At 40.1% G+C, this 26,521-nt stretch overlaps 1 protein-coding gene across 6 annotated transcripts in view; it reads right to left on the bottom strand.

The window, feature by feature from the left end:
• Window positions 1–7,460: 7,460 nt before the first annotated feature.
• The window catches only part of LOC118650845 (mitochondrial intermediate peptidase), a 261,908-nt gene continuing 242,847 nt past the window's right edge, over window positions 7,461–26,521 (bottom strand). For 5 of the 6 annotated variants that reach the window (XM_036299303.1, XM_036299306.1, XM_036299304.1 and 2 more), the window contains one exon: window positions 7,461–7,725. In XM_036299303.1, coding sequence (XP_036155196.1) covers window positions 7,628–7,725 — 98 coding nt within the window. In that variant the 3' untranslated portion in view covers window positions 7,461–7,627. Of the gene's footprint in view, window positions 7,726–8,856; window positions 8,904–26,521 lie in introns of those variants that run through there. The other variant, XM_036299305.1, reaches the window with a different exon arrangement.

The raw sequence follows: 26,521 nt of genomic DNA, 5'->3' as shown, positions 1-26,521 counted from the left end.
GACAAGCACATTAACTTTTTGTTTGTTATGCACCAAGTTCTTTTTCAACATTATCTTTTTGTGTTTACATATTCTAAAGTACTTTAAATTGGATTTTAGGAAGCTTGTGGTAAATTCTAATTATAGCAGAGAATTTTCACGAGGGGAATTTCTGTGTTCTTATCAGGTAATTCCCATCATAAGGAAAAACATTCATAATAAAATTATTTGCTATTTTGATTTATCCAGCTGTTAATGTGAAAAGAAGCATTGACTGGGCTACCCTAATCCCATAACCAGATAAAGACACCACAAAGAAAGAGAATTATAGGCCAATATCTCTCATGAACATAGATGCTAAAATCCTCAAAAAATTCTAGCAAATAGGATCCAGCATTACATTAGAAAGATCATACACCATGACCAACCAGGATTTATTCCAAGGATGTAAGGCTGGTACAATATCCACAAATCAATAAATGTTGATACATCACATAAACAAGCTGAGAGACAAAAATCATATAATCATATCAATTGATGTAGAAAAAGCATTTGACAAAATCCAATACCCTTTCCTGATAAAAACTCTCAGTAAAGTGGGAATAGAGGGATAATACCTCAACATAATAAAAGCCTTATATGACAAACCTACAGCCAACCTCATACTCAATGGGCAAATACTAAAATAATTTACCCTAAGAACAGGAACAAGACAGGGATGCCCACTTTCACCACTCCTGTTTGACACAGTACTGGAAGTGCTAGCCACAGCGATCAGACAAGAAGAAGAAAGACAAGGCATCCAAATTGGAAAATAAGAAGTAAAAATGTCATTATTGGCACATGACATGATATTATACATAGGAAACATTAAAGACTCCATCAAAAAACTACTACAATTAATAGATGAATTCGGCAAGGTAGCAGAATACAAAATTAACACCCAGAAATCTATGGCCTTTTTATACACCAATAATAAACTCACAGAAAGAGAAACTAAAAAAAATAATCCTATTTACCACTGCAATAAAAGAATTAAGATACCTAGGAATAAATGTAACCAAGGAGGTAAAGGACCTCTACTCAGAAAATTACAGGACGCTGAAAAAAGAAATAAAGAAAGACATAAACAAATGGAAGAATATACTGTGTTCATGGATTGACAGAATCAACATCAATAAAATGTCCATACTACCCAAAGCAATCTATAGATTCAATGCAATCCCCATTAAAATACCAAGGCATACTTCAAAGACCTAGAACAAAGTCTCCAAAAATTCATACGGCATAAAAAAAGACTCCAAATAGCTGCAGCAATCTTGAGAAAAAAGAACAAAGTTGGAGGGATAACAATACCAGATATCAAGCTATACTCCAAAGTCACTGTTCTCAAAACTGCCTGGTACTGGCACAAGAACAGACATATAGACCAGTGGAACAGAACAGAGAACCCAGAAATTGACACAAACCATTATGCTCAATTAATATTTGACAAAGGAGGCAAGAGAATACAATGGAGTCAAAACAATCTCTTCAATAAATGGTTTTGGGAAAATTGGACAGATACATGCAAAAAAGTGAAACTAGAAAACCAACTTACACCATACACAAAAATAAACTAAAAATGAATAAAGGACTTAAACATAAGACGGGAAATCATAAAAATCCTAGAAGAAGCCATAGGCAGCAAAATAGTAGACATTTGTCGTAGCAATATCTTTACCGATACAGCTCCTAGGGCAATGGAAACTAAGGAGGAAATAAACAAATAGGACTCCATCAAAACAAAAAGCGTCTTCAGAGCAAAAGAAACCATAGACGAAACAAGAAAGCCCACTGCATAGGAGAAAATATTTGCCATTGTTATCTCTGATAAGGGTTTAATCTCCAAAATTTATAGGGAACACATACCACTTAACAAAAGGAAGATAAACAACCCAATCAAAATAATGGGCAAAGGACCTAAATAGACACTTTTTGAAAGAAGACATACAGAAGGCCGAGAGACATATGAGACATATGAAAACATTCTCAAAGTCACTAATCATCTGAAAGATGCAAATCAAAACAACAGTGAGATACCATCTCACACCTGTCAGAATGGCTGTCATCAACAAACTACAAGTGCTGGAGAGGATGCAGAGAAAAAGAAACACACTTGCACTGCTGGTGGGAATGCAGACTGGTGCAGCCACTGTGGAAAACACTATGGAGTTTCCTTAAAAAATTAAAAATGGAACTGCCATTTGATCCAGTCATCCCACTTCTAGGAATATATCCCAAGAAAACAGAAACACCAATCAGAAAAGACATATGCACCCCTATGTTCATAGCAGCACAATTTACCATAGCTAAAATTTGGAAACAGCCTAAGTGCCCATCAGCAGATGAATGGATTAGAAAACTGTGGTGCATCTATACAATGGAATACTATGCTGCTGTAAAAAAGAAGGAATTCTTACCAACAGCCTTGGTGGAACTGGAGAGCATTATGCTAAGCGAAATAAGCCAGTCAGAGAAAGATAAGTATCACATGCTCTCACTCATTTGTGGAATCTAATGAACAATATAAACTGATGAACAAAAATAAAACCAGACTCATAAAAGTATTGAACAGACTGTCCAACCTATGAGGGAAGGCGGAGGGTGAGGGGGAAGAGATCAACCAAAGGTCTTATATGCATGCATATGAGCTTAACCGATGGATACAGACGGCGGGGGGGGGGGGGGGGAGGCTTGGGGGGAGGGGTTGGTAGTGGCGGTGGTGGTGGTGGTGGTGAGGGCATGTGCTGGTGGGTGGGGGCGTCCGGGGAGAGGTCAATGGGGGGGGGGGGTGCAGACTTATGTAATCTTTAAACAATAAAGAATTTAAATAAATAAAAGAAAGAATTGACCCCTCTGTATTCCTAGAAGCTCCTTAGAGACTTTCTTTGCGTTTGATGCTTGGTCTAAATTAACTTGTTCTTTTAGCAATTTTTAAAGAAGGGTACATCTGATAAGACATTAATATCCAAAATTTATAAAGAACTTATAAAACTCAACACCAAAAAACCCCCACCCCAATCCAATAAAAAAATGGGCAAAGGACCTGAGTAGACACTTCTTCAAAGAGGACGTACAGATAGGCAGTAGACATATGAAAAAATTATCAAGGTCACTAATCATCAGAGAGACACAAATTAAAACTATAATGAAATATCATCTCACACTTGTCAGAATGGCTACCAGCAACAAATCAACAAACAAGTGCTGGTGACAATGTGGAGAAAAAGGAACCCTAATACACTGTTGGTGGGAATATGACTGGTGCAGCCACTGTGGAAAGCAGTATGGAGTTACTGCAAAACATTAAAAATGGAACTGCCTTATGAACCAGTAATTCTACTTATGGGAATTTATCCTAAGAAACCCTAAACACTAATTTGAAAGAATATATGCACCCCCTATGTTCATAGCAATGTTATTTACAACTAGAGGCCCAGTGCACAAAAATTTGTGCACTTGGGGGGTCCCTCAGCCCGGCCTGTGCCCTCTTGCAGTCTGGGACCCCTTGGGGGATGTCCACCTGTTGGCTTAGGCCTGCTCCCTGGGGGATCAGGCCTTTGCTGGCAGTCAGACATCCCTCTCGCAGCCTGGGAGCCCTTGGGGGATGCCTACTTGCCAGCAGGGAGCAGGCCTAAGCTGCAGTTGGACTCCTTAGCGCTGCTGAGGAGGCGGGAGAGGCTCCTGCCATCACCGCTGTGCTGGCAGCTGTCAGCCTGGCTTGTGGCTGAGTAGAGCTCCCCCTGTGGGAGCACACTGACCACCAGGGGGCAGCTCCTGCATTGAGCATCTGCCCCCTGGTGGTCAGTGTGTGTCATAGTGACCAGTCACTCCCAGTTGTTCTGCTGTTAGGGTCAATTTGCATATTACCCTTTTATTATATAGGATAGCCAAGATTTGGAAGCAGCCCAAGTGCCCATCAGTAGATGAGTGGATTAAAAAACTGTGATACATTTACACAATGGAATACGATTCAGCCATAAAAAAGCAGGAAATCTCATCCTTTGAGACAGCATGGATGGACCTCAAGTTTATTATGCTAAATGAAATAAGCCAGTCACAGAAAACAAGTACCATATGATTCACTTATATGTGGAATTGAATGAACAAAATGAACTACCAAGCAAAATAGAGACTCATAGAGAGAGAGCAGGCTGACAGCTGTTTGGGGGAGGAGGGGGAGGGTGTTGTGTAGAGGAATGGAAGGATTGAGCAAATAAGAAAAAAATAGAAAAAAAAACTCATGGACATAAACAACAGTGCAGTGATTGCTGGAGTGTGTGTGTGTGTGTGTGTGTGTGTGTGTGTGTGTGTGTAGTTATAGGAAGGTGTAGGGGAGATTAATGGTGATGGAAGGATACTTGACCTGGGGTAGTGAACACACAATACAGTGGACAGATGATGTGCTGTAGAATTATGCAGTTAAAACCTATATAATGTTGTTAACCAGTGTCACTCCAATTAATTCAACAAAAAGGAAAAAAAAAGAGGGTACAAACCTGAGATGTTTCTTGAGCTCGCGTAGTATCTGAGAATGCCATCTCAGTCTTTATCTCTCAAACCCTTTTTTCATTGTCCTTTGACATTTAATGGCGATACACAATTCCATTTATTTGTACCCTTATGATGATTCTGGCGTCACCACAATTTGTGATCCTTTATATGGAAGCCTGTTATTTCTAGCTGAATGCTTGCAGCAGTTGCTTCCCAGTGTTCTGAAAAATGTTATTAATAGGTACTCCAAAAAGGGGGTGGGTTCTATAATCAAATAGGTTTGGGAAACATTAAGTCATACTAGTATATACAATGCTATGTATGTTTTGTGATTGTAGGATTGCTAATGTGCACAGTGAACCTCCAACACTTATTTGGCATTTCCCAAATGTATTTAACAACAGGACTCTTTTGAGTTCATGGAAAACAGTAACATCCTAGAAAGTGTTCTGCAAAGCGCAATTTGGAGTATGCTGGCTTATAATTTTAATTACATTTATTTATTTATTTTTAAAAAATATTTTTATTGATTTCAGAGAGGAAGGGAGAGGGAGAGATGGAAACATCAACGATGAGAATCACTGATTGACTGCCTCTCGCACGCCCCCCAACTGGGGATCGAGCTTACAACCTGGGCATGTGCCCTTGACCAGAATCGAACCCAGGACCCTTGAGTCCACGGGCCAACGCTCTATCCACTGAGCCAAACTGGCTAGGGCTAATTACATTTATATTTAAACTCTGGAAAGGGCAGATAGTGTCAGGCGTGGGTCTCTTTTCATCATTTAGTTTGGTGTGCAATACAGGAGTCTTTTTTTCTTTTTCATAGTGGTAAAATAGACATTAAAAAGAAACTAATGCTTTAACCATTTTTTTAAGTGTACAGTTCAATGGCATCAAGTACAGTCACATTACTGGGCAACCATCAAGGATTTCCTTTGAAATTACTCAATTTTTCTTCTCATCTCAAAAACATTTTCTTAAATTCACTGAATAGTATGTATTTGCCAGAGCACATACAAATAACATCTATTCACCATTTGAGCCCTGGGAATACAGAACATATGAACTTGTTTTCTGTTATTGCCTTTGTTCTGGGCGTCTTGCTTTCCTCCTCAGGAACTGTCTGGCAGAGGCAGCACTCTCCTCCACTTCCCTGCTACCAGCTCTCATATCCCTTCAACCTGCAGTAGGAGATGTTTCTCAAGTTCGCCCTCGACAACTTGTTATTTTCTGCTTTGATAGTATTTTAAATCACTGCATTTCAGTTTTTTACATTTCTTTCTTTTTCCTTTCTTCCTTCTTTCCTACCAATCTTTTTAGCTTATCCTTATCTTTTTATTTTTGCTTACTCTTGATGGCTTTCAGCTTCATAAATACTATGTTTTCTCAAATTTCACTAAGAATAATAGAGAGGTTTCCTACAATGTGTTTTACTTCCTTTACAAAATAACTTTCCAAGTTCTGCTCCTCCAGGTGATCTTTCCTTTTTCTGAACAATGTTTACACATGGGCTCCCTACAGATTTTTCTCCTTATTCTCCCTCAACTGAAAAGGGACTGTCACTGTTGGTAAATCTGAAAAGCAGCTTTTCAGATTTACCTATCACTGACTGGCAGGTTTATATCAATTTCTCCAAGACCACTCCTCAGAAGAGAGTTAGCATTTGTGTAGTGCAAGTTTGTTAGGTAAGATTTTCCTTACCTTAGCTCAGACACTGTGAACAAACAGGGTGGAGTACAGAAACAGCTAGACTCCTCCCGGGCACTGGTCCCCAGGCGCCTATTGCCAGCATTACCCAAGCCTTGCCCTCCCTTCCCGACTTTGCTTTGGGTACAGAAGAGGCACCATTGCCAGGGCTGCCCTACTTCCTGCCCGAGGATTCTGTGTGGTGCAGTTTCCAAGTGTTCAGAGACTGAGAAATTCCAGAGGGGAGGAGCTGGAAGAGGAACAAAGGGCAGCAAGGGGCTATCGTGCAAGCACTGCGTGGGTGGCATGCCAGCTGCTCTGCTTCTGGTTGGGGCACACTTTGGATTTCTTGGTGTGAGCGGGGGTGGAGGGAAATGAAGGGTCAGTACCCCATGTATCCATGTGTACCCAGGATGGGTGGGTCACTGGCATTTCTTCGTCTGGTCTCACCTATTTCTGAGCTTGTAGAAATTCTTCCATATTCTGTGAATCAGTTGAACATGTGTCCTAGTTTTGGGGATTTTTAATCTTGCCTTTTTGCAGCATCATTGGTCATTCAATGCAAAGCAGAAAGAGGTTTCTAGCAGATGCCATTTTAAAGTCTATAATTAAATTCTTGACTTTGATGGTGGGAAAACCCCATTAAATAGTTTCTTTCCTATTATTAACACACAGTGATATGGTGTGCAATAATGTAAGGCAGATGGGTTCAAGATAAAGAGAGACATGATTTAAAACCCAGTTTCCTTATTTATCAGTTGCTGGATCTCTATTTATCATCACTCATAAATTGGACCTGCACTTATTTTTGTAAGTTCATAATCCAGCCAGAGAAATATGAGTTCAAGTCTTACCTGTTCTGAGTCCATCTATATATGCCTAAACACTCAGAAGAAAAACCAATGCAGTCAATAACAAGTACTTTGGAAACCATACCTGGTTTCTTGGTTGTTGCAAGGGACTTCCCCAAGTGCATTTTCAAAGTCTAGTCTAGTGGTCTTAAGAAATGGCAATCACTTAAAAGAACTATATGTGTAATCTTTCTGAAGACTGCCACAAACTAAAATACTTTTGCTTTTAATGAAGTCTCTAATCAATTACAGATAAACAAAACTGATTTAAAAAGTTCAACAGGAAAGTGGCTGGACTAAGGAAATACCCAGACATTAAATTTAAGAACTCTCTATGCTCTAGTGTTTACTAGCTCACTGAGTGGATTTCCATATGTTAAAAAATCTGCCAAACAGACTAAAAGCTAGCTTAATTAAAACACTTATTTATTCCAAGTTCCATCCATTTACGGTTTTTCAGAAATTATTACAGAAATGAATACTGAAATCAGAAACGAGTGTTAACAGCTATAGCATTTACAACAAAGTTAATAACTACATGACCTTTACTTAAAAGATTCAAGGTGTTTCTGTTATTCAGAATCCATGAGGAAAGTTTCCAAGTCAAGATCCAAGTCGGAGACGAGGGCACTTACAAAGTCATCAATAGAAGGGCACTTCTGAAGCATACCTGCGAACAAAGAAAACATCAGCTAACACATCACCCCCAGATAATAAGGAGGGACAAAGACTGTACAAATCAAATGTCTGGACAAAAGTGGATTGTGGATGTTAAGAGTACACAAAGTACAGTTGGTGGGAGAATATAGGGAGGAAGATGAATTCTGATGTAGAGATTCAGAGGCTGGGGTGGGATCTGAGTAGAATCTTGAAAGATAGGGAAGATTTAGGTTCAAATTAGGGCCTTCCAGGTAGAGAAAACAACAGAGGAAAGGCAGAAGGGTGGGAAAATGCAGAATGTATGTTGACTACTAAGTAGTCTTGTGTGGCTGGACTAAAGGTGGAAGAGGCCCAGGGACAGACAGAGTTCAGGGAGGGAAGGGTAACTGAGTACAAGAACAAGAGGAAAACCAGTAACTCGTTATGTTTAGGTGCTGGACAGTGTGTGTGTGGGTGTCCAAGTGCGGGCCTCCCGACTTTAGTCAGCAGTGAGAACAGAGTTCAGGTGGGCCTAGCACTGTACACACCCAATCCACGAACTTCCATTGCACCTTTGACACCCACAAACAGGAGGTGTTTTCTTCCCTGAATACACAGCAAAAAATGAATTCAGAAGGACCCACAAACAGCTGAGACAATCCCACCCTGCTTCTTTTTAGACCTCTCATCATACCTACCACCAACCTGGCCAGGACTGTGAACATATGGGAAATAGCCCAAAGACTACTTTGTATGGTGGACATAAAAACAGCAGCTCCAAACACGTACTTGTAAGCCACCAACTAGACCTCAAGTAGCTAAGAACAATAATATTAAAATATTTCAACTATAGATCAAAATATTTTTATTCTCAATCAAGTTCAAATTCTAGTATCGGCATCTCAGGAAATATCTGAGAAATAAGGAGCAGCTACTGGAAGAAAATTCCATTGTTATGTCTTATCTGCAAAACTAAAGTTCAAAATACAATTTTCTTTTTACAGTAAAATAATCTCTATGGATGAAAGAAGGCCTTTCCTTTGGCCCAGCTGTGTTAATGATTGAAATGCTGAGTCTTTCCTGATTGCCAAAGCTGCACATTTCATGTCGTATCTAGATGGGAGGTTATTACTTACGTAGATTCAATCTGATGAATAAATCAGGTTTCAGGCCTTTCCTATGTGCCAGGTTTCTTAATACAGAGGACAGCTGTAGGCAAAAACTGGCTTTCAATCAAATGAGTTAAACTATTACACCATTTTAGGCCTTTTAGTATGTGAAACATTCTATAACTAAATGACTGGTTGTTTATGATTAAATGACTAGAACTTTCAGGAGTTAAAACCCTTTTATTCAGAGCAGACATATTCAGTTACACATGGCTCTCCTGTCCCTTTGAAGTGGTTCATTTGAACTCAACAAACAGCCAATATAAATATGACCTTGCTCTGTCCTTCTTAGCAGACAGACCTAGCTAGCACACATCCTTCTTCTGTTTCCCATCTTCAATCATTCCTGCATCTCAGAGAATAGCAACTGTGGCAACAACAAAAGAAAAACATATACACTCATGGCTTTTTTAAATAAAATCTGGTCAACGCTAAATGGTTTGGTAATTTTGTATGTTATGTGATTGCTAAAGATGAAGTTTCAAAAAAGAGGAAATCAGAGGGATAAAGAATAGTTACTGGGCCAAGAATTGTCTTGGTATATTGTTATGATATCCTCACTTTAATTGGGTTTAAGTGTTTTGCAAGTGTGCAACCTCTACCCAGAATTAAAAGAAAAACAAATGTTTTCAGGTAGTTCAATAAATAAGAAAAACTGAAGCTACCTTTTATATGTGCATAGTAAAAAAACTTCCCAAAAATCTTTGATTTAAAAAAAAAAAAAAGCTGACAAAAATGTCCCTTTGTCTTCAAGTCTTAATCTTCAAAGGGTGATGACTAGACTTGCAGTTTCTTAGGAGCCCCTGGGAAAAGGTTGGCGCTATTAAGTCCATAAGTGGGTGGAGTTTACAAACATATTTCACTGTGGAAACCACCTAAATTAGTGAGCTACATGGATTGATTTTGCCAAAAGGACTGAAACAAACAAATGACAACTTTACAACTGAAAAAAGGAAAGTGTTGACAGCAAAGAAAGAAAGACAAAATTGCATTAGGATGCACATTGCACATAGTTCATACAAAGGAAAGTATGATTTTATCTATCTGCCCTCCTCAGAGGGATAGAGAGTATATATAATGAGTAGCTGAAGACTGATGATTTAATTTATTTTTCTCCTCATTTTACCTGAGAGGCAAATGGGCTAATAAAAGCTGGTACAAGCCAGAACATTTTCAGCTACACTGCTCTGCTCAAACTAGCATGTTTCATAACCTTGAAGTACTAGGGCAATTATTCTAGGCCTGATGAAAATAAATTAGGATAGCAAAAGGATTCCAAGACTGGTTTTTAAGCTATAAAGGCTTCCAAACTGTACTATGTGTTGTTCTCTCTAGTGACTGTTGACATAGAGCTGGGAATAAAGTGAGGATAAAAATACCAGGTATGAGGACCTTACTCACAGACGGCTGCCCTAGAAAGGGTTTGTTGGAAAGACTGCCATCAACACAAACAACAGTGATTATGGCAGCTATCTGTTGAGCTTTTACTGAGTGCCCAGCAAGTGCTAAGAGTATTGACTCATCTGATCCTTAAAACAACCTGTGGCGCTAGCCGGTTTGGCTCAGTGAATAGAGCGTCAGCATGTGAACTGAAAGGTCCCAGGTTCGATTCTGGTCAGGAGCACATGCCCGGGTTGTGGGCTCGATCCCCAGTGGGGGACTTGCAGGAGGCAGCCGATCCATGATTCTCTCTCATCATGGATGTTTCTATCTCTCTCTCCCTCTTCCTTCTTCTCTGAAATCAATAAAAATATATTAGAAAAACAAACACAAATGTATTATAAAACAAACAAACAAACAAAAAAACACACCTGTGAAGAACCCATCTTACAAATAAAACAATGGAACAAGAACAGGTCACACAACTGTGTTCGGCAGTTAGACAGACATGAGCAGGGCAAGGATGATGGGCCAGGTACAGAAAGCCCTGGGTGTCTAACAAAGGACAATTGTAGCGTGGGATCTCATCCCCAGGATGATTTTTCTTCCCCTGGCATATCGCTGATCACATGGTTTGGACCCCCTGACCTTTACTCCCAAGAGATAACATCTAGGTCTCAGTTGTATTTCAGCTCCAGGCTCAGATAAGCAACAAAACCAGCTACAGCTGATCTCAGGACCAGCTGCACTGAATAATGACCCCCTGCCCTGGTGTCCACCAATCAATCAGTGGAGACTTAGACCCTGGAAGGACACACCTGGAAAACTGCTGAATATTCTACTGAGGTCGTCCCCTAAAATCTCTACCCTTAAAACCCTTGGGACTGAGGACCCAGCATGGTCCCTTCTCCCTCCCCCACAACACCCCCAGGCATGTTACTATTACCTTCCTCACTCCCAAGTTCCAAGGGCCCCTCCTTTGCCTCTATAACTTGATTCATCAGCACACTTCTACAAATTACTTCTACTTCTGCAATTTTACAAGTAAATGTTCTCTTATAGTTTGCATCTTGGCTCTGAATTCTTTTTCAGCCCAAACTCAAGTACTAAGGTTGCTGAACCCAGGTCCTGTCTGACCCAACCAGTCTAACAACTGGTGCTGTTCCCGCTGCCCTACAATACAACTAAGAAGTTTCTCTGTTGTGCCCTGGCAGTCTGGTTCCAGAGCCCATGCCCTTAAAGCATGGTGACATATTGAAATTTTGTAAAATAATACACATTCTTAAAAAATCCATATTTAAATATCAGCATCCTGGATATGACAACAACCAAATGTGTGGAGAAATTCCAGAAAACAAAATGTCTAATAGATTCCTGATGCCACCCATGCATATATGGACCCAACTCATCGTATTTACTGCTTTGAAGACAGAGGCAAAATGCCCATTGCCTTTTGGGCTCTTTGGCTGCTGAACTATGGAGTACACTTCATGAGGAATCACACCATGTACTATGTAACTGGAGGTAGGGAACAGAGAGTACGGTGAGCAGCCTCTGCTGGAAAAGCAGGAAGGTGGTACAGGCAAATGGCTTTGCCCAGCCGTGACTGGGACAGGCACTCCTGTCACGACAAAAGCCTCTTCCTCTAATGGCACAATAGTCAGCCACGCGTGGCTGATGCAGGAATTCTTTTCTGGGCATAATACTGGGAGAAACAAGTGCCTAAGAGTTTTGCACTTAAGGATGTTTTCTGGGTGGCTTCCAAGTTTCTGTGGTAACCCTTTGCAAACAGAAGCCCTTACATGTTTAAGGGATTTTTAACCATGCATATTTCTATGCTTTCATCAAGAAAAAATTCTGTCAGCCCAGGAAAACTTCAATACATGTATAAAGCTGCAAGTTCACACCCTGTTATTTTGTAATATGTAATATAGAATCTAATCAGACCACAGTTTAAACATCTATATGTACTTGGCATGAACTCTTTAACCTCTTGAATACCTGTTTAGATGTACAATTAATACCATTATTTGAAAACCTGATTGAGAACTACTGGTTGGCAGTTTCATTATGTCTCTAAGCCACCCTGAAAATGATGGTCTCTCTTTCTAGCCCCCTTTACTAAGCACCTGGGATGAAATGTTCTCTGTGTTATCTAATTTTGAGACTATGGGAGATTATTGGCATAATAAAAAACATTAATATTATTTTAAGCTTTGGAAGAGAAGTAGAATCTCCTATTGCTTAACACCAACTGAGGGTGCCCAATCAAACAAAACTGTAGTTGAGTTTGATCAAGGTTTAGTGAAAACAAACAAGGGTGAATAGAAGTAGCTAACAGAAACTTTGTAAGGGTTTTTGGGAGAACCAAGATGGCGACATAGGTTAACGCCAGAGTTTGCTGCTTTGAACACCTACTTCAAAAGTGAAACTAAAAGACGGAAGGGACATCACCCAGAACCACAGGAACGCTGGCTGAGTGGAAGTCCTACAACTAGGAGGAAAGAGAAACGCATACGGACACTAAGAGGAGGCGCAGTGCTGAAGTCAAATTCTGAGGTGTGGAGTGCGCGGAGCGGACTGGCGGCGGAGGGCGCGGTTGGTGTTTTCAATCGGGAGGGAGTCGCAGAATCTGAGCTCCAGATCCGGGCGAGTCTTTAGGGACCCAGACTCAAACGGGAGAAGCGGGACTGTCTGGCTTCGGTCAGAGCGAGTGCAGCTTTCTCTCCGAGCTTTGCAGCGGGTGCTGGGACTCAGAGAGGCAGAGCCCCTGGGGACAGGACTGAGAGCTGCCATAACTGCTCTCTCCGGCCCACCCTGTTGATCCTGTGCGACCCGCCCCGCCCAAGCCCTGCACAGAGGCATTTGCCGGATAGCCTCAGGCAAAGGCTAGATTAGCACCTCCCTAGAGGACAGAAGTTCTCTCACTGCTGACACAGCTGATTCTCATAGCCACTTGGCCTGGAGGTCAAACCCTCCCTGGAATTAGCTACAACAATCAAGGTTTAACTATAAGACTGCGCACAAAGACCACTAGGGGGTGCACCAAGGAAGCATAACAAAATGCGGAGACAAAGAAACAGGACAAAATTGTCAATGGAAGATATAGAGTTCAGAACCACACTTTTAAGATCTCTCAAGAACTGTTTAGAAGCCGCCGATAAACTTAATGAGATCTACAAGAAAACTAATGAGACCCTCGATGTTATATTGGGGAACCAACTAGAAATTAAGCATACACGGACTGAAATAACGACTATTATACAGACTCCCGACAGCAGACCAGAGGAGCGCAAGAATCAAGTCAATGATTTGAAATGCGAGGAAGCAAAAAACACCCAACCGGAAAAGCAAAATGAAAAAAGAATCCAAAAATGCGAGGATAGTGTAAGGAGCCTCTGGGACAGCTTCAAGCGTACCAACATCAGAATTATAGGGGTGCCAGAAGATGAGAGAGAGCAAGATATTGAAAACCTATTTGAAGAAATAATGACAGAAAACTTCCCCCACCTGGTGAAAGAAATGGACTTACAGGTCCAAGAAGCGCGGAGAACCCCAAACAAAAGGAATCCAAAGAGGACCACACCAAGACACATCATAATTAAAATGCCAAGAGCAAAAGACAAAGAGAGAATCTTAAAAGCAGCAAGAAAAAGAAACTCAGTTACCTACAAGGGAATATCCATACGACTGTCAGCTGATTTCTCAACAGAAACTTTGCAGGCCAGAAGGGAGTGGCAAGAAATATTCAAAGTGATGAATACCAAGAACCTACAACCAAGATTACTTTATCCAGCAAAGCTATCATTCAGAATTGAAGGTCAGATAAAGAGCTTCACAGATAAGGAAAAGCTAAAGGAGTTCATCACCACCAAACCAGGATTATATGAAAAGCTGAAAGGTATCCTTTAAGAAGAGGAAGAGGAAGAAAAAGGTAAAGATACAAATTATGAACAACAAATATGCATCTATCAACATGTGAATCTAAGAATAAAGTGAATAAATAATCTGATGAACAGAATGAAAAAAAAAAAAAAAAAAAAAAAAAAATTTATAAGGGTTTTTATAACCAAGCATTCATTCACTCATTCACTCTATGTGTACCCTAGTACCTAATGTGAACATAAGGCTGGCAAAAAGATCACATGTTATTTATTTGGAAGAAACTATGTGTAAAACTCACTAAGAATCCTTTTTCTAGAAACAATGCTCTCATAGTTCTAAATGTGTAATTTCCAAACCAACAACCTGGGGTCACCTGGGAACCTGCTGGGAATACACATTCTTGGTCCCCACCCTAGACCTAAGGAGTCAGCACCCATTGGGGCAATGCGTCCGTCCGGTGAGTCTGATGGACCTGAGGAAACCAATTTATGTGGAAAATGAGGCAAAGTTTCTCTCAACTGAAAACTATAAATTGAAAAATATTGAGCAAGAAATATGTATTGTTTTTTTTATTTAACTAAAAAAATATTTATTTCTCAAATGAAATAGGAAACAATTTTATGAAACAAAAATAGGATTGTTTGGGACACTGTTCAAAGTTATATTACCAAGCCCCCAAAGAGGTGACACAGCTGTCTGGAAAAGCACCTAAAAGGATCATGTGGCTTTGGCATGAAAATAGCCTAAAAGCCTGGGGAGGAGGAGGAAGCCAGAAAGGGAGCTGACACCAGCTGTGAGAGGACGGGCGAACACTGTGACCATGGACTTGCTTGAGAAGTCGCCCAGACAGGAGGGCAAGCTTTGGAAGTTAGCAGCAATATTTTTATTTTAAAAAAGGAGCAGAGTCTATTTTGATTACTAGAACTCTGTGGGAAACAGAGTTTTGTGTTTTTCAGTTACTGACTCTTTTGTGAGGAAAGCTCAGAAGCGCATTTAAGAAGCTTCCTTTTAACACAGCGATTCTGGCTGTTCTGAGCCTGAGGGCTGTAACCAAACTTTAGTCAGGCAGGAGCCCAGAGGGAGCCCAGGATCACCTTTCCCAGGGAAAAGGCCACAGGTCAGCACAGGCACTGGGGCTTGTGGGAATGTCATGAGTTCTGAGAAAATGGGGTCTTCCTAGGGTGTGCCTGGCAACCTCGCCCTTTAGGGGTTCTGAAATGGATGCCATGCCTGGCTGCCAAGCTCCATGCAATACTACAGTAAACAGGACCTACCCATGCCTCACTCCACCTAAGACAGAAAGTCAGCTCATGCATTGATGGAGACTAGAACACACTGAGTACCTGTGTGCCAAGCACTGTGTACTAGGCACCAGGCACAACGATCTGAGATCTGATTTCTGTTCTCAAGAAGTTCATTACCTAGGGAGAAAACCACAGAAATACTGTTTATGTAGAACAAGAGTGCATATGCAGTATAGACATGGTGCAAAAGAAGGAGTGACTGATGAACTGCAGGGGAAGGGTCTTAGGGGACTTCATGACCCCTTGCTGTCAGGAGGCAGAGTTTCTGAGAGTGAGAAGTATATGGAGACTGAGCCCACAGATTGGGGGTGGATTCTGATCCAGGCTGGAAACAGTGGAGACAGATCAAGAGAGGAAGACTTAGTGGAAACCAGTTGTTTCCCTTCTGGTTAGAGGGCTGATTTTCCTTTAGATCAGTGGTTCTCAACTGGGGGTAATTTTGCCCACCTCCTTTGTCCCCTAGGGGACATTTGGCAATGTCTAGAGCTATTTTTGGTTGTCACACAGAGGGGAGTGTTCCTGGTGTTTAGTGGGTGGAGGCCAGGGAAGCTTGCTGAACCCTCTACCATGTGGTGCAGACACCTGCTGTTGTGCCAGTGAGTGGGGCCTGCTGGAGTGCCCCAAGTGTCCCTGCCCTCACCTTGCCAGCTGGGCCAGCACATGTGTTCTTCCTACAATCTGCATCAGAAGCAGAATGACAAACAGGTATGAAGATGACTGGGACTCGTCCATCCTGGCACCAGCACCCTCAGGAGCACATCGGTTCCTTCTACCAAGAAAGTGAGCCCTGTTTTGACATTTCCTTTTGATTTTGTGGCCTCTTCCGTATTGTTCCTCAGAGGCAAAGTTGGTTCTGTTTCTTTTAAGAATCCCCATTGAAAAACGATCAGATCACAAGTCATTAAAAAAGATTTAGTGATGCCTGGGGGACACTGACAATTTTGTTTAAGGCTCAATGTTCTAGGCCCAGGGTATGGACCAGAAGCAGGTTTTGTTTGCTTTTTTTATTTATATGACTATGCCTTTATCTTCCTCTTCCTCTCTGGAAAAAGAAAAAGAAAAAAAAATATATATATATATATAAACTTGAATGTCAGATTTCCTCTCTCCAAGTTTACTGGGGATCTGAGAGTGTTCCTGGCCAAAGAGAGAAAAGGGTATTTTGGTGCCTCCCAGTCCTGGCCAGGGTTGGTGGGAGGGGTGATGAGGTCTAGAAAGGAGCAGGGTAGGAGTGTCTTCAGCTGTTTGTGGGTCCTTCTGAAACTCATTCTTTGCTGTGTATTCAGGGAAGAGAACATCCTCCTGTTTGTGGGTTTCAAAGGTGCAATGGAAGTTCATGGATTGGGTGTGTGTCCAAGGCTCTACAGGAGAGGTGAGGGTTGAGTGCTCCATAGTTTGGGTCCAGGTGGACAAAGTCCTGACACCTACCAAGCACTTAGTGTCAAAGAAGGCCAGGAACAAATAAGTCATCAGTTCTTTTAAAATTAAAGCTAAAAGCTAATTGTGCTCTTACATTTCAGACACAGTCTGATATTTGGTTTAAGATAAGATATGCCAGTCAGGTTTATATTTAAGACTTACAGGTATCATTTATTTAGGTGCAGTTTGGTAGAATAAGAAGAGTCTTAGGCTCCAAAGAGGAAATGTCCTGGGGAACCCCTACTACGAGCTATGAAAACCATCAGAGTTAACTACTATGTGGTTACCGGTAGATACTAGTAAACAGCCTCGTGGTATTGTGCAGGTTAGAATTTTAGGCTGAATGGAACATTATCTGGCTCAGCATAGCATTTTAGAACTTAAAATTTCAGTCTAATTTTCCTTTTCTGACCACACACAAGTTTTCCTTTGAAGGGTTGGCAAGGAAGAATAGAGAGGAAAGGTAAATTCTTTCTTTTCAAAAAACTTTAGTCTTCTAAAGAAGACGCTATATACCCTTCCAGTTAGAGCAAGTGGCTGGTGAGCACTTGCTCTGAGTTAACCTATGGCACCACTGACCAGTCTCTTAACTCCCAAGGCCTCATTTCTGCTAGAAGCAACCTGAGGAAAGGTAAAATGTGAGAGTGAAGTGTCAGGTTTGAAGCTCACAAAATTGGCATAATGTCATCTATTTTTCTTGATTATTATAGGGATTAAATAAAATAGTGCATTTAACACATAGAAAATGCTCCGTCACTGGTAACATAACAATCAGATCCAAAGGTTTATGAAAAGCTACTTCCCAGTTCAGGAGTTGAAGGACGAGGTCTAAAATTTTAAATATTTAGGACATTACCATCAAACTCACAATCACAAATATCTGGCTAATAAATTATTGTTTGTTTTACTTTTTTCCTACTTTTTGCAAGCTTCTTTTTATAGAATAACCATTTATCTACTAAAAGAAGGAACCAAAAGATTAATTACAAAAGTCAATTCCTTTTTCTACCTGTTAGCTGTGATAAAAGGTTATGAAGAGGCCATTGGGATGATGGGAAAGCTCTGGAAATGGATAGTGCTGACACAAGATTGTGAATATATAAAATTGTAAATGCCACTGAATTGTACACTTAAAAATGGCTACAATGGTATATTTTATGTTACATATACTTCACCATAATTTTTTTAAGAGACCTAAGTAGTAAGATAGACCCTCTGATTTGACCAGATATTCATCTCCCTGTGCTACCCTGTCCTCTGCTACCAAACAATAACTGGGAGATACTGAAAAACAGATGGTCTATGTGTGAAAGGAGTATCTGTGTATTCCCAACACTATCAATTCTAAAAACCCATCATGATAGTTAATGGCTATTATTTAAGCTGAAATAATTATACGTGCCAAACTCAGCTCAGAATGATTAAGAATTAGAGTACAAAGGCAGGCCTGGCAGTTTGAAAAGTCTAAAGTGTATTTTATGAGATCAGAACTCTTATTTCAGATCAGTCTCTCCCAAGCCTAGGGCAACTGAATGGCTCACCTTCTCTGCTTTGAAGTTTTTCTCTGCTACAAGGCTGTGGTTACGCACACCGTTTCCTAAAGGTGGACTCTCACTATCTATGATCAGTTGCTGAGAAAATGAGGATATCAGCCAGAAAATGAAATTCCTTTCCTCCTTAGAACTGAAAAAACTCCATTGGCCCCTAGGCTGGGCTAGTATCTGTTGGTGTTCAAATAGGAGGTTCAGTTCCTGACTGGACTGAAGCAGAGCATCTGGACTTCCTGCTAGATGAGGCGGACCCACCAAGTGGAGGCCCACATACATGCTCTGTTTACAAATTAGTTTATTTCAATGTCATCGCCAGATTGAATAACTCCATTTACAATTACATTTCTGGGTTACAGAACATTGTGCCTTTTGAAGTTCAATGTCTTCCTTAAACAAACACACCCACACATTAAACATGTACACACCCTCTTAAAAATTCAGTACATTTACAAAAGGGAGGTCTGAGCCTTGAGAGTGCAGGTGCTCACTTCCATTTATTTCTCCCAGAAAGCTCTCAGCTCTTTCAGAAGCTACACTGAGTAAATAGCCAAACAAGCCAAAGATTAGAGATTCTATTTACTTGGCTATTATTGTGGGTTGCCATTTACTTCTATTATAGAAACCATGTAATCCTAGAGCCACTAAATTTTAAAAGTCTCATTCCATAGTATGCTTTCCTTATTTATTCCTGTTACACTGTGCAAGAAAAGGTTTCTGCCAATGAGAAAAAAGTTGGTTATGTGTTCAAGCGTTCTCATTCAAAAAGCTGTATTTTACTATAAAATCACTTTCATGTATGTAAGGCAATGGATACCTGGTCAATTCTAGTTAGTATATGTCACCTTTCAGATTTGTCCCCATGATTTCTTGCTCAGTGAACTAAAAAATATTTTCTTTGTGCATCAATGTATTCATGACAAGGCAACTCAGTTACCAGAAGCTATTAAAGAGCAAAGGGGAAAATGTAGTGGAATATATGTTCAACTATTTCCAAAGCAAAAGATGCCTGGTAAAACCTGAAAAAGAAGTTGAGATTCCCTACCAGTCCACATAAGACAAGTAGAAATGCCTAAATTTGAATCCTAGTTCTACCACTTGCTACTGCATGATCCCTTAGATTGTTTAGGTAATTCAATGAGGTGATAGTGCAACGTGCTTAGCACAGGATCTGGCACATCAAAAGCACTCATCAAAGGTGTTTAGCAGTAGTTATTGTTATCATCCTCATGACTGTTATTGTTGCTACTTGGCTATTATTGTGGGTTGCCATTTACTTCTATTAGAGAAACCATATCCTGTCCATTCAACTCTGTAAATATAAAAGTAGTAGAAATTAGTCTTACTGGTTAATATCCAACAAAGTATTATTTATCCGAGGAAAACCAGTACACAAGGCTACTGCAGCATTTTAGTAAAATTCTGATCCTAAAGTGAAAACAAAGTGTGCATGAAAAAAAGGCAAAAATGAATGTGGTGCTGAGATTTCATTTACTTTGAGTGTCTGATTTAAGATTTTAAGAATGTTTTAAAAAATGTTTTGTTTAAACTGCTTTTAGGAAAAATGTAAATGGAGTTTAGCTGTCTTCCTGACCCTACAGCTTAATCAAACTAAACATACATTTAGTACTTTAAGAAAAGAGATTAAAAAACTGAACATGTGTTACTTGACATTGCATAAATTATGTGCTAGGACAGAAAAAGAACTCTTGTTATTCAAATATTTGATATATACAGACTCTGAGATAAAGGAGTAATTATTCTATTAAAACTTTAATGTAAAAATAAACTATTAGGTAAAAACATTCAGTTTAGGTATGATCTAAATCTAGTTTAATTACTAGCAAAATTATATAACAGTCAAAAGGAAAAAGTTTCTTTTAGAGATAGTTGAAAAGACTCAAACGCTAGAAGATATCTTGTAAATGATCTTTTAGGAAATGATCCAGTCAAACCAAGAGGAATTTTTCTGTTTCTATTATCTCTGGCAACATTTCAAACAAAAGTTAGTAAGCACGTCTTCAACTAAATTTAATTATTCCACTAAAATCTGCTCTAGGTCTCTATGAGCAGATTTTACCTTTTCTTGGTACAGTTTTTAAAAGTAAATTCATCAGTGTGCCCCCAGCACTGGTCCTACCAGAGATACTTATGGCTCCTTGTTTCCTCTGCCCCTGAAACTCAATGCCTCAGGGTGTCAAACTAAAAATGTAGATCAGGAGCTTTGGAGGAATGACATATGCTTTCCTAACCGGTTTTTAGCCCACTGCCAACAGACACACTTGTAACCACATGTTAAGGACACCATCTGTAAGGACCATTTTTAAAGAAGATTTTGTGTTTTCATTAAACAATCAAAAGAGCTAAAAGAATATTATCTACATTTTTTTTATAAAGTAGCAAATGACATAATCTAAAAATGGATTCGTTGGTATATTTCTTGGAATGAGTCTACTACAAGAAAAATACCTGGGGAAAAAAGTTCTCATCTCAAATAGATTCAAACTCCAGAGACATTACCTCAGATGGCTACACCTATGGAAGAGGGCTCATCACATTTACATAGCAAGTAGAAAATGATAGTTTATTATACTGCTGAGTACAAAATGATCAAAATGAGCACTACCTACCCAAAGTCAACAGCAACAAAAGAGTTTATAAAGAGTCTACAGCTCCAAGAGGGGTCAGGGTGGAGTGTTGTAAGTCAGCAGATGCAGTGGGCACCTCAGGGCTTTGAAGACAAAATGGCCTGGGTTAGATCCTTACTATGCCATGTAATAGCTCTGCAACACCACACTTTCATTATGTCATTGTCCCTTGACCTTCCCTGCAATGGAAACCTCCTTTGGACATGCCGTTTAAAACAGATTATCTGAAATCAGTTAGGCAGGAATTTCTTAGGCCCAGGGTTTAATAAGAGGTGCTCTACTCTGGCACCAGTGCATGGCCTTCGGTCTAATGGGGTCCTTTACCTATCCCTTCCACAAAGCTGTTTTACAATTAATACCCACTTGCCCTGTGGACAGAACCAAGGCATTGTACTGAAGTGAAAAGTACACCGCTGACTGGTTAAAAGTTAAAATTTGTTTAAAAAAGTTATTTTCCCAGAAGCAAAAATTATGTTGGTTGAATTTAGTAATTAAAATATTTAAAATAAAATGTGGGGGAGGGGAGAAATCCAAGGATAATAGAGCCTTCTGGGTTAGTTTAGCAGAAGAAAAGAGCTATGGTTTTTGGTAAAAGCTGACTTCCTTTTATTGGGAGAAAGAGATCAATATGCCATGTGGTTTCTACCACGCTACACTGTAAAAATTAGAGAAAATACTTATAAGTTTCTAGTATGGTAGGATGCAGTTATCTACTTGATGTATTAAGAAAACACCATACCCCGCAGGAATGACTTATTCCTGATGTTCTAGGAATATTTAGAAAATAAAAAAAACTACCACTTGTTTCATGAGGGCATTTCACTTATAATATCCATACATTTTCTCTTCTTTTATCTTTATCTTTGAAATACTGACCTTTTATTTGGCTTTAGTTCTTTGTATCTCAAATGCTATTCATCTGTTTGGTTCAAAGGTTGACCTTTTTGTTTCTATTTATAAGCAAAGAACATTTGAGTAGCTACTGAAAGGGAGGGCCCTCTGGTGTTTAGCGAATGTCCCGTCTTGGGATTAGAGTGAAATTATTTTGGTAATGCATCTAGTGAAAGCAGGCTGCAGACTCCAGGGTCTGATGCCCACTAATATAATAGGCACACATAGAGCCTTCCTGAGGGTTGACATCCTGACTTAGGTTTGTACCCTCAGATATCACCTTCCCCAGTAATCAGCCCCAGGTGGCTCACCTGGCAACCCAACTAGTGCTAAGTACTAAGGTAGCTGGCTGGGGGAAAGAGGGGCTGACACCCAGGAGTCCTGCAGTCCTCAAGACCTGTGTCCTCCTGCAGACTTCTGTCCCCACATGGGAACCTTTCTGCAGTTCCACCTCCCAGAGGGGGCTCTTTTTTTGTAATTCTCACAGGATGCTATACCTCTCACATAATGCAGGGTCTGTTTATTATTCTTGTTTCTCTGTCCCCAAAGTGCTTGGTTAGCAGTCAGTATTCAATAAATATTTGCCAAGCTTAAATGAATTGTTATCAACAACTAACAATACTTTTTAATTTTTATTCTATCAGATTATTACCTAACCCAAGAATATTAAAATAATGTATTTTAACAAAAAACAATATTCTAGACAGCTAATGAAGGTGGGGTAGCTAAAAATAAATAATCCTGGAAGCCAACGCGCACAGGTGCCTCGGAGAGGAAACATCAGAGGGAGATGTTGAAGGCCAAGGCCCGAGGTAGAGTTTTGCTTCAAGTTAGTCCTACTTTAATTAAGCCCCAGGAGTTGATTTTCCTTATATGCCAAAGCACACTACTAATAGTCATAAACCAAGCTGCAGAATTTATCTCTAACCTTCTATAGTAGTAAAAGTATGTTCCACTTTAATGGTTGGTTCTTAAATAACTTTAATAATTTACCAGGTTGACTTGGTCTTGCATTATCTATAATAAAAATGTAATATGCTAATTAGACCGTACGTCCTTCTGGACGAAGTTGGGGCTGCGAGGGAAGCCCGGGTCCTGGGTACCAGAGGGAAGCTGGTGCTGGCAGCTGGGGGAAGGAGGGCCTACTCTTGCACGAATTTCATGCATCAGGCCTCTAGTATGAATTATAATAACATAAGGAATGACCTATTTTATTATACCTTGAAGAATAGTGGGTATGTACTGTATAATAAATATACACAGAACACAAAACATCTCATATAGCAAATGAATGGCATTCATTTATGCCATGGCTTCCTCTTCCCTGCTGATGAAAGCTCTTTGATCAAAAAAGGATTGAGGCCAGTGAAGCAGAGGTCCTGATGTGGGTGTGGTGAGGAGGACAAAGATGGAATAAGTATCAGGAGAACAAAGGCGAATCGGACAACTAGATAAGTGAGCAGACAACAAGAAATCAGAGAAGAGGTAAGATACTGAACAAGTGGATGACAGAACACCTTTACCATGTGTATTTTTCTTATATGTTATAAGAGCTTCACCAAAACATTTAGGCCCATAAAATACTTGGAAATATTTATGTAATATAAAAATGTTCAGAACAAGGTAAAAAAAAACCAAAACTATTCCCTTTCTAGTAATCACCACTTTTTAATGGAACAAGAAATATTTGGAAAAAATTTTTTGACCTTATAAGTATATTGTAATATTTACATAGCCACTCATTTAACAAATATTTATTGATTGCCTATGTACCAAGCCCTATAGGTGCTGGGGATATAGCAGTGAACATAACAATTTCCTTCCTTTCACAGATTTTACACTTTATTGGGGAGTATAGACCACAAACCAATAAATAAAATATGTTACATTAAGTCAGGAAGTAAACACGTGCTATAAAGAAAAAATAGAGTAAGGGGGCAGAGAGTGATAGGGAAGATCTTTCTGATAACCAAAGGGGGAAAAAGGATATGTATTTAAAACTTTTGAAAAACCCATCAAAATTCACCTGAATAATTTTCTTCCAACAGCACAATTTTGCTTGCTCGTTTTAAATCATCTTATCTTTGTGAGGGGGTTTCTTCATAAGTGACTTACGAATGTAAAATACACTCACGGACAGGCACTCAGAAGCCTTGATGCATTTCCTTTGAGCTCGTCCTGGCATTCATTTATGCTGAGCCCCCATATATTCGGGGGTGCAGATGTTGGCTAAGTCAGGCAAAACTTGTCATGTCTTAATGCTTATCTCCTTAATTAAATTAAAAAAAATAAAAAGCAAAGAGACAGAGTATAAAAAAATAAATTTAGGAATAACCATAAAGCTCATGTACATTACTGATCTCAGACTGTGTTTGGCCTGCTAGCTTTGCCACACAATGGCCCTAATGAGGGATTAACCAGATTGCACGATTAAATGCCGAGTGGGTATTTTAAAACTGAATGTAATAACTACAACTAATTTTTAGTGCTATAAAACAAAGTAAAATGTCTTTTCTGTTTAAGTGACTGTGTATCCATTTTGACATTAGGGAAATCAATCTGGCTAGTGTTGAACAATAACTGTTTATGTAGTTTTCTTACTTTAAATGCCAACTGTACTTCTGCTGACAGGACTTACTGCTCCTTGATGGTACTGTCATATCTGTATTATACGAATAGCACAACAGTAAAGCCACATGCTAAGCACATTTGGCCTATCAGGTTATTAACAAAATAAAAGCATCCAAATGCTCATTATCTAAAGATGCTGTGTTAACAAGACATCAATTGTTAAAAGTAGACAAAATCGTTTGTGTTAATTTGAATAAATGTGTCATCCTGTCAATGAGAGCTGGCTAAAGCAAGAATGAATCTGCATTGTGACAAAGTGGGTTTCCCATCATTAGTAGAAGTGCTTCCCAGAGCTAGTTCAGTACAAGGCCCCTTCAGTGCTTCAGGAATTGAATGCCTTTGACTAGGAGCTTCTTGAGCAAAATTCTACACAGTGGCTGAATTGTTTTAGGACAATGGGACTAAACTAATGGACTTCTTGCTTCTATGTTTTTATCATATCCTTTCTAATACCTCTCACTTCAGTTGCCCACTACTCCCATTGCTCTTAGCAATAGGTCCCCATGGCTCTGTCACCATAACAGCATGACCACCTCTCCAGCTGTGAAAGCAGGGAACTTGGGAGTTAGTTATCTTTCATTTCCTTCTTACTCATTTCCATGCCGAATCAATTCCAAGCCCTGATGCTATTGCTTCATAAATATTTCTTAAATCATAAAACGTCTTTTCATCCCAACTGTTTATTCTCCTGGGCCCAGTTATTCTCTATCACAGGATTACTGCCAACAGTAAGGATCCTCTTCAAATCAGAACTTACCATGGCCCCTTCCTCAGCAGTCAGTGGATATTGTAAACCATAAATCTGATCTTGCCACTACCTGTCTTAAAAATACTGCCAATGCTTTCTCATGGTCCTCAGAATAAATGCCAACAATCCTTTACAGTGTCTACAGTGCTCCACATGATCTGATTCCTATTTACCTTTCCAACCACATTTCATGCCACAATTACCCTTCTCCTCCAATTCTGTGCCTCTGTGTGCCCCCGATAGGAAGTGGCAGTAGCACCGGAAATGGTGAACCATGGCAAATAGAGTTATGGTGAAGCAAGAACCATGAGTGGTAGTGTCATTACTAAAAATCTTACCAAAGAGACTTTTTTGTTTTTATGCTTTCAATTTTAAGATAGTTTTATATTTACTGAAAAAGTGAAGATAGCCCAGGGTGTTCCCATATACTTCACCCGTCAGTCCATTTCCTCTATTATCTTACACTAAAGGCCCAGTGCACAAAATTCCTGTTCTGGGGGTAGGAGGGGGGTGGTCGCTCAGCCCAGCTGCACCATCTTGCAGTCCTTGAGCCCTGTGATGGATCACCCCCACAAAGGGAAGCCCAGGCTACTTGCCGCAGTGCCACCGGCTGGGTAGCCTGGACTCCCTTTCTGAGGCGATTGATTGCGGAGCTCCATGACCGATTGCCCCAAAGAGGGAGGCCTTGGCCACCCGGCCAGGGCTCTGTGATGGATTGCCCCTGCAGAGGGAGGCCCCACCCACCTGCCACAGTGCCGCTGCTGGGAAGTCTTGGCCTCCCTCTTTGGTGTGATTGCACAGCCCCCTGATTGATTGCCCTGCTGGCTGGGGGCCTAGGCCTCCCTCTGTGGGGCGATGGCGGGGCCCCCCCGATCAATTGCATTGCACCCGCCTTGGCTGGCCTGGTGCCAGTGGGTGACATAGGGTGGTCGTCTGGAAGGTTGTTCTGCTGTTTGGCCTTTCGGTTGATTTATATATTACGCTTTTATTATTACAGAAGATTGTTATGCCACACATGTCACAACTAATTAACCAGTATTGATATAGCATTATTAAGTAAAGTCATACTTTATTATTATTTTTTAAAATATATTTTTATTGATTTCAGAGAGGAAGGAAGAGGGAGAGAGGAAAAACATCAATGATGAGATAGAATCACTGATGGGCTGCCTCCTGCAAGCCCCCGACTGGGGATTGAGCCTGCA

Source organism: Myotis myotis, unplaced genomic scaffold, assembly GCF_014108235.1.
Source record: "Myotis myotis isolate mMyoMyo1 unplaced genomic scaffold, mMyoMyo1.p scaffold_m19_p_3, whole genome shotgun sequence".
Lineage (NCBI taxonomy): Eukaryota > Metazoa > Chordata > Mammalia > Chiroptera > Vespertilionidae > Myotis > Myotis myotis.
This window is presented reverse-complemented; position numbering and strand designations above follow the sequence as displayed.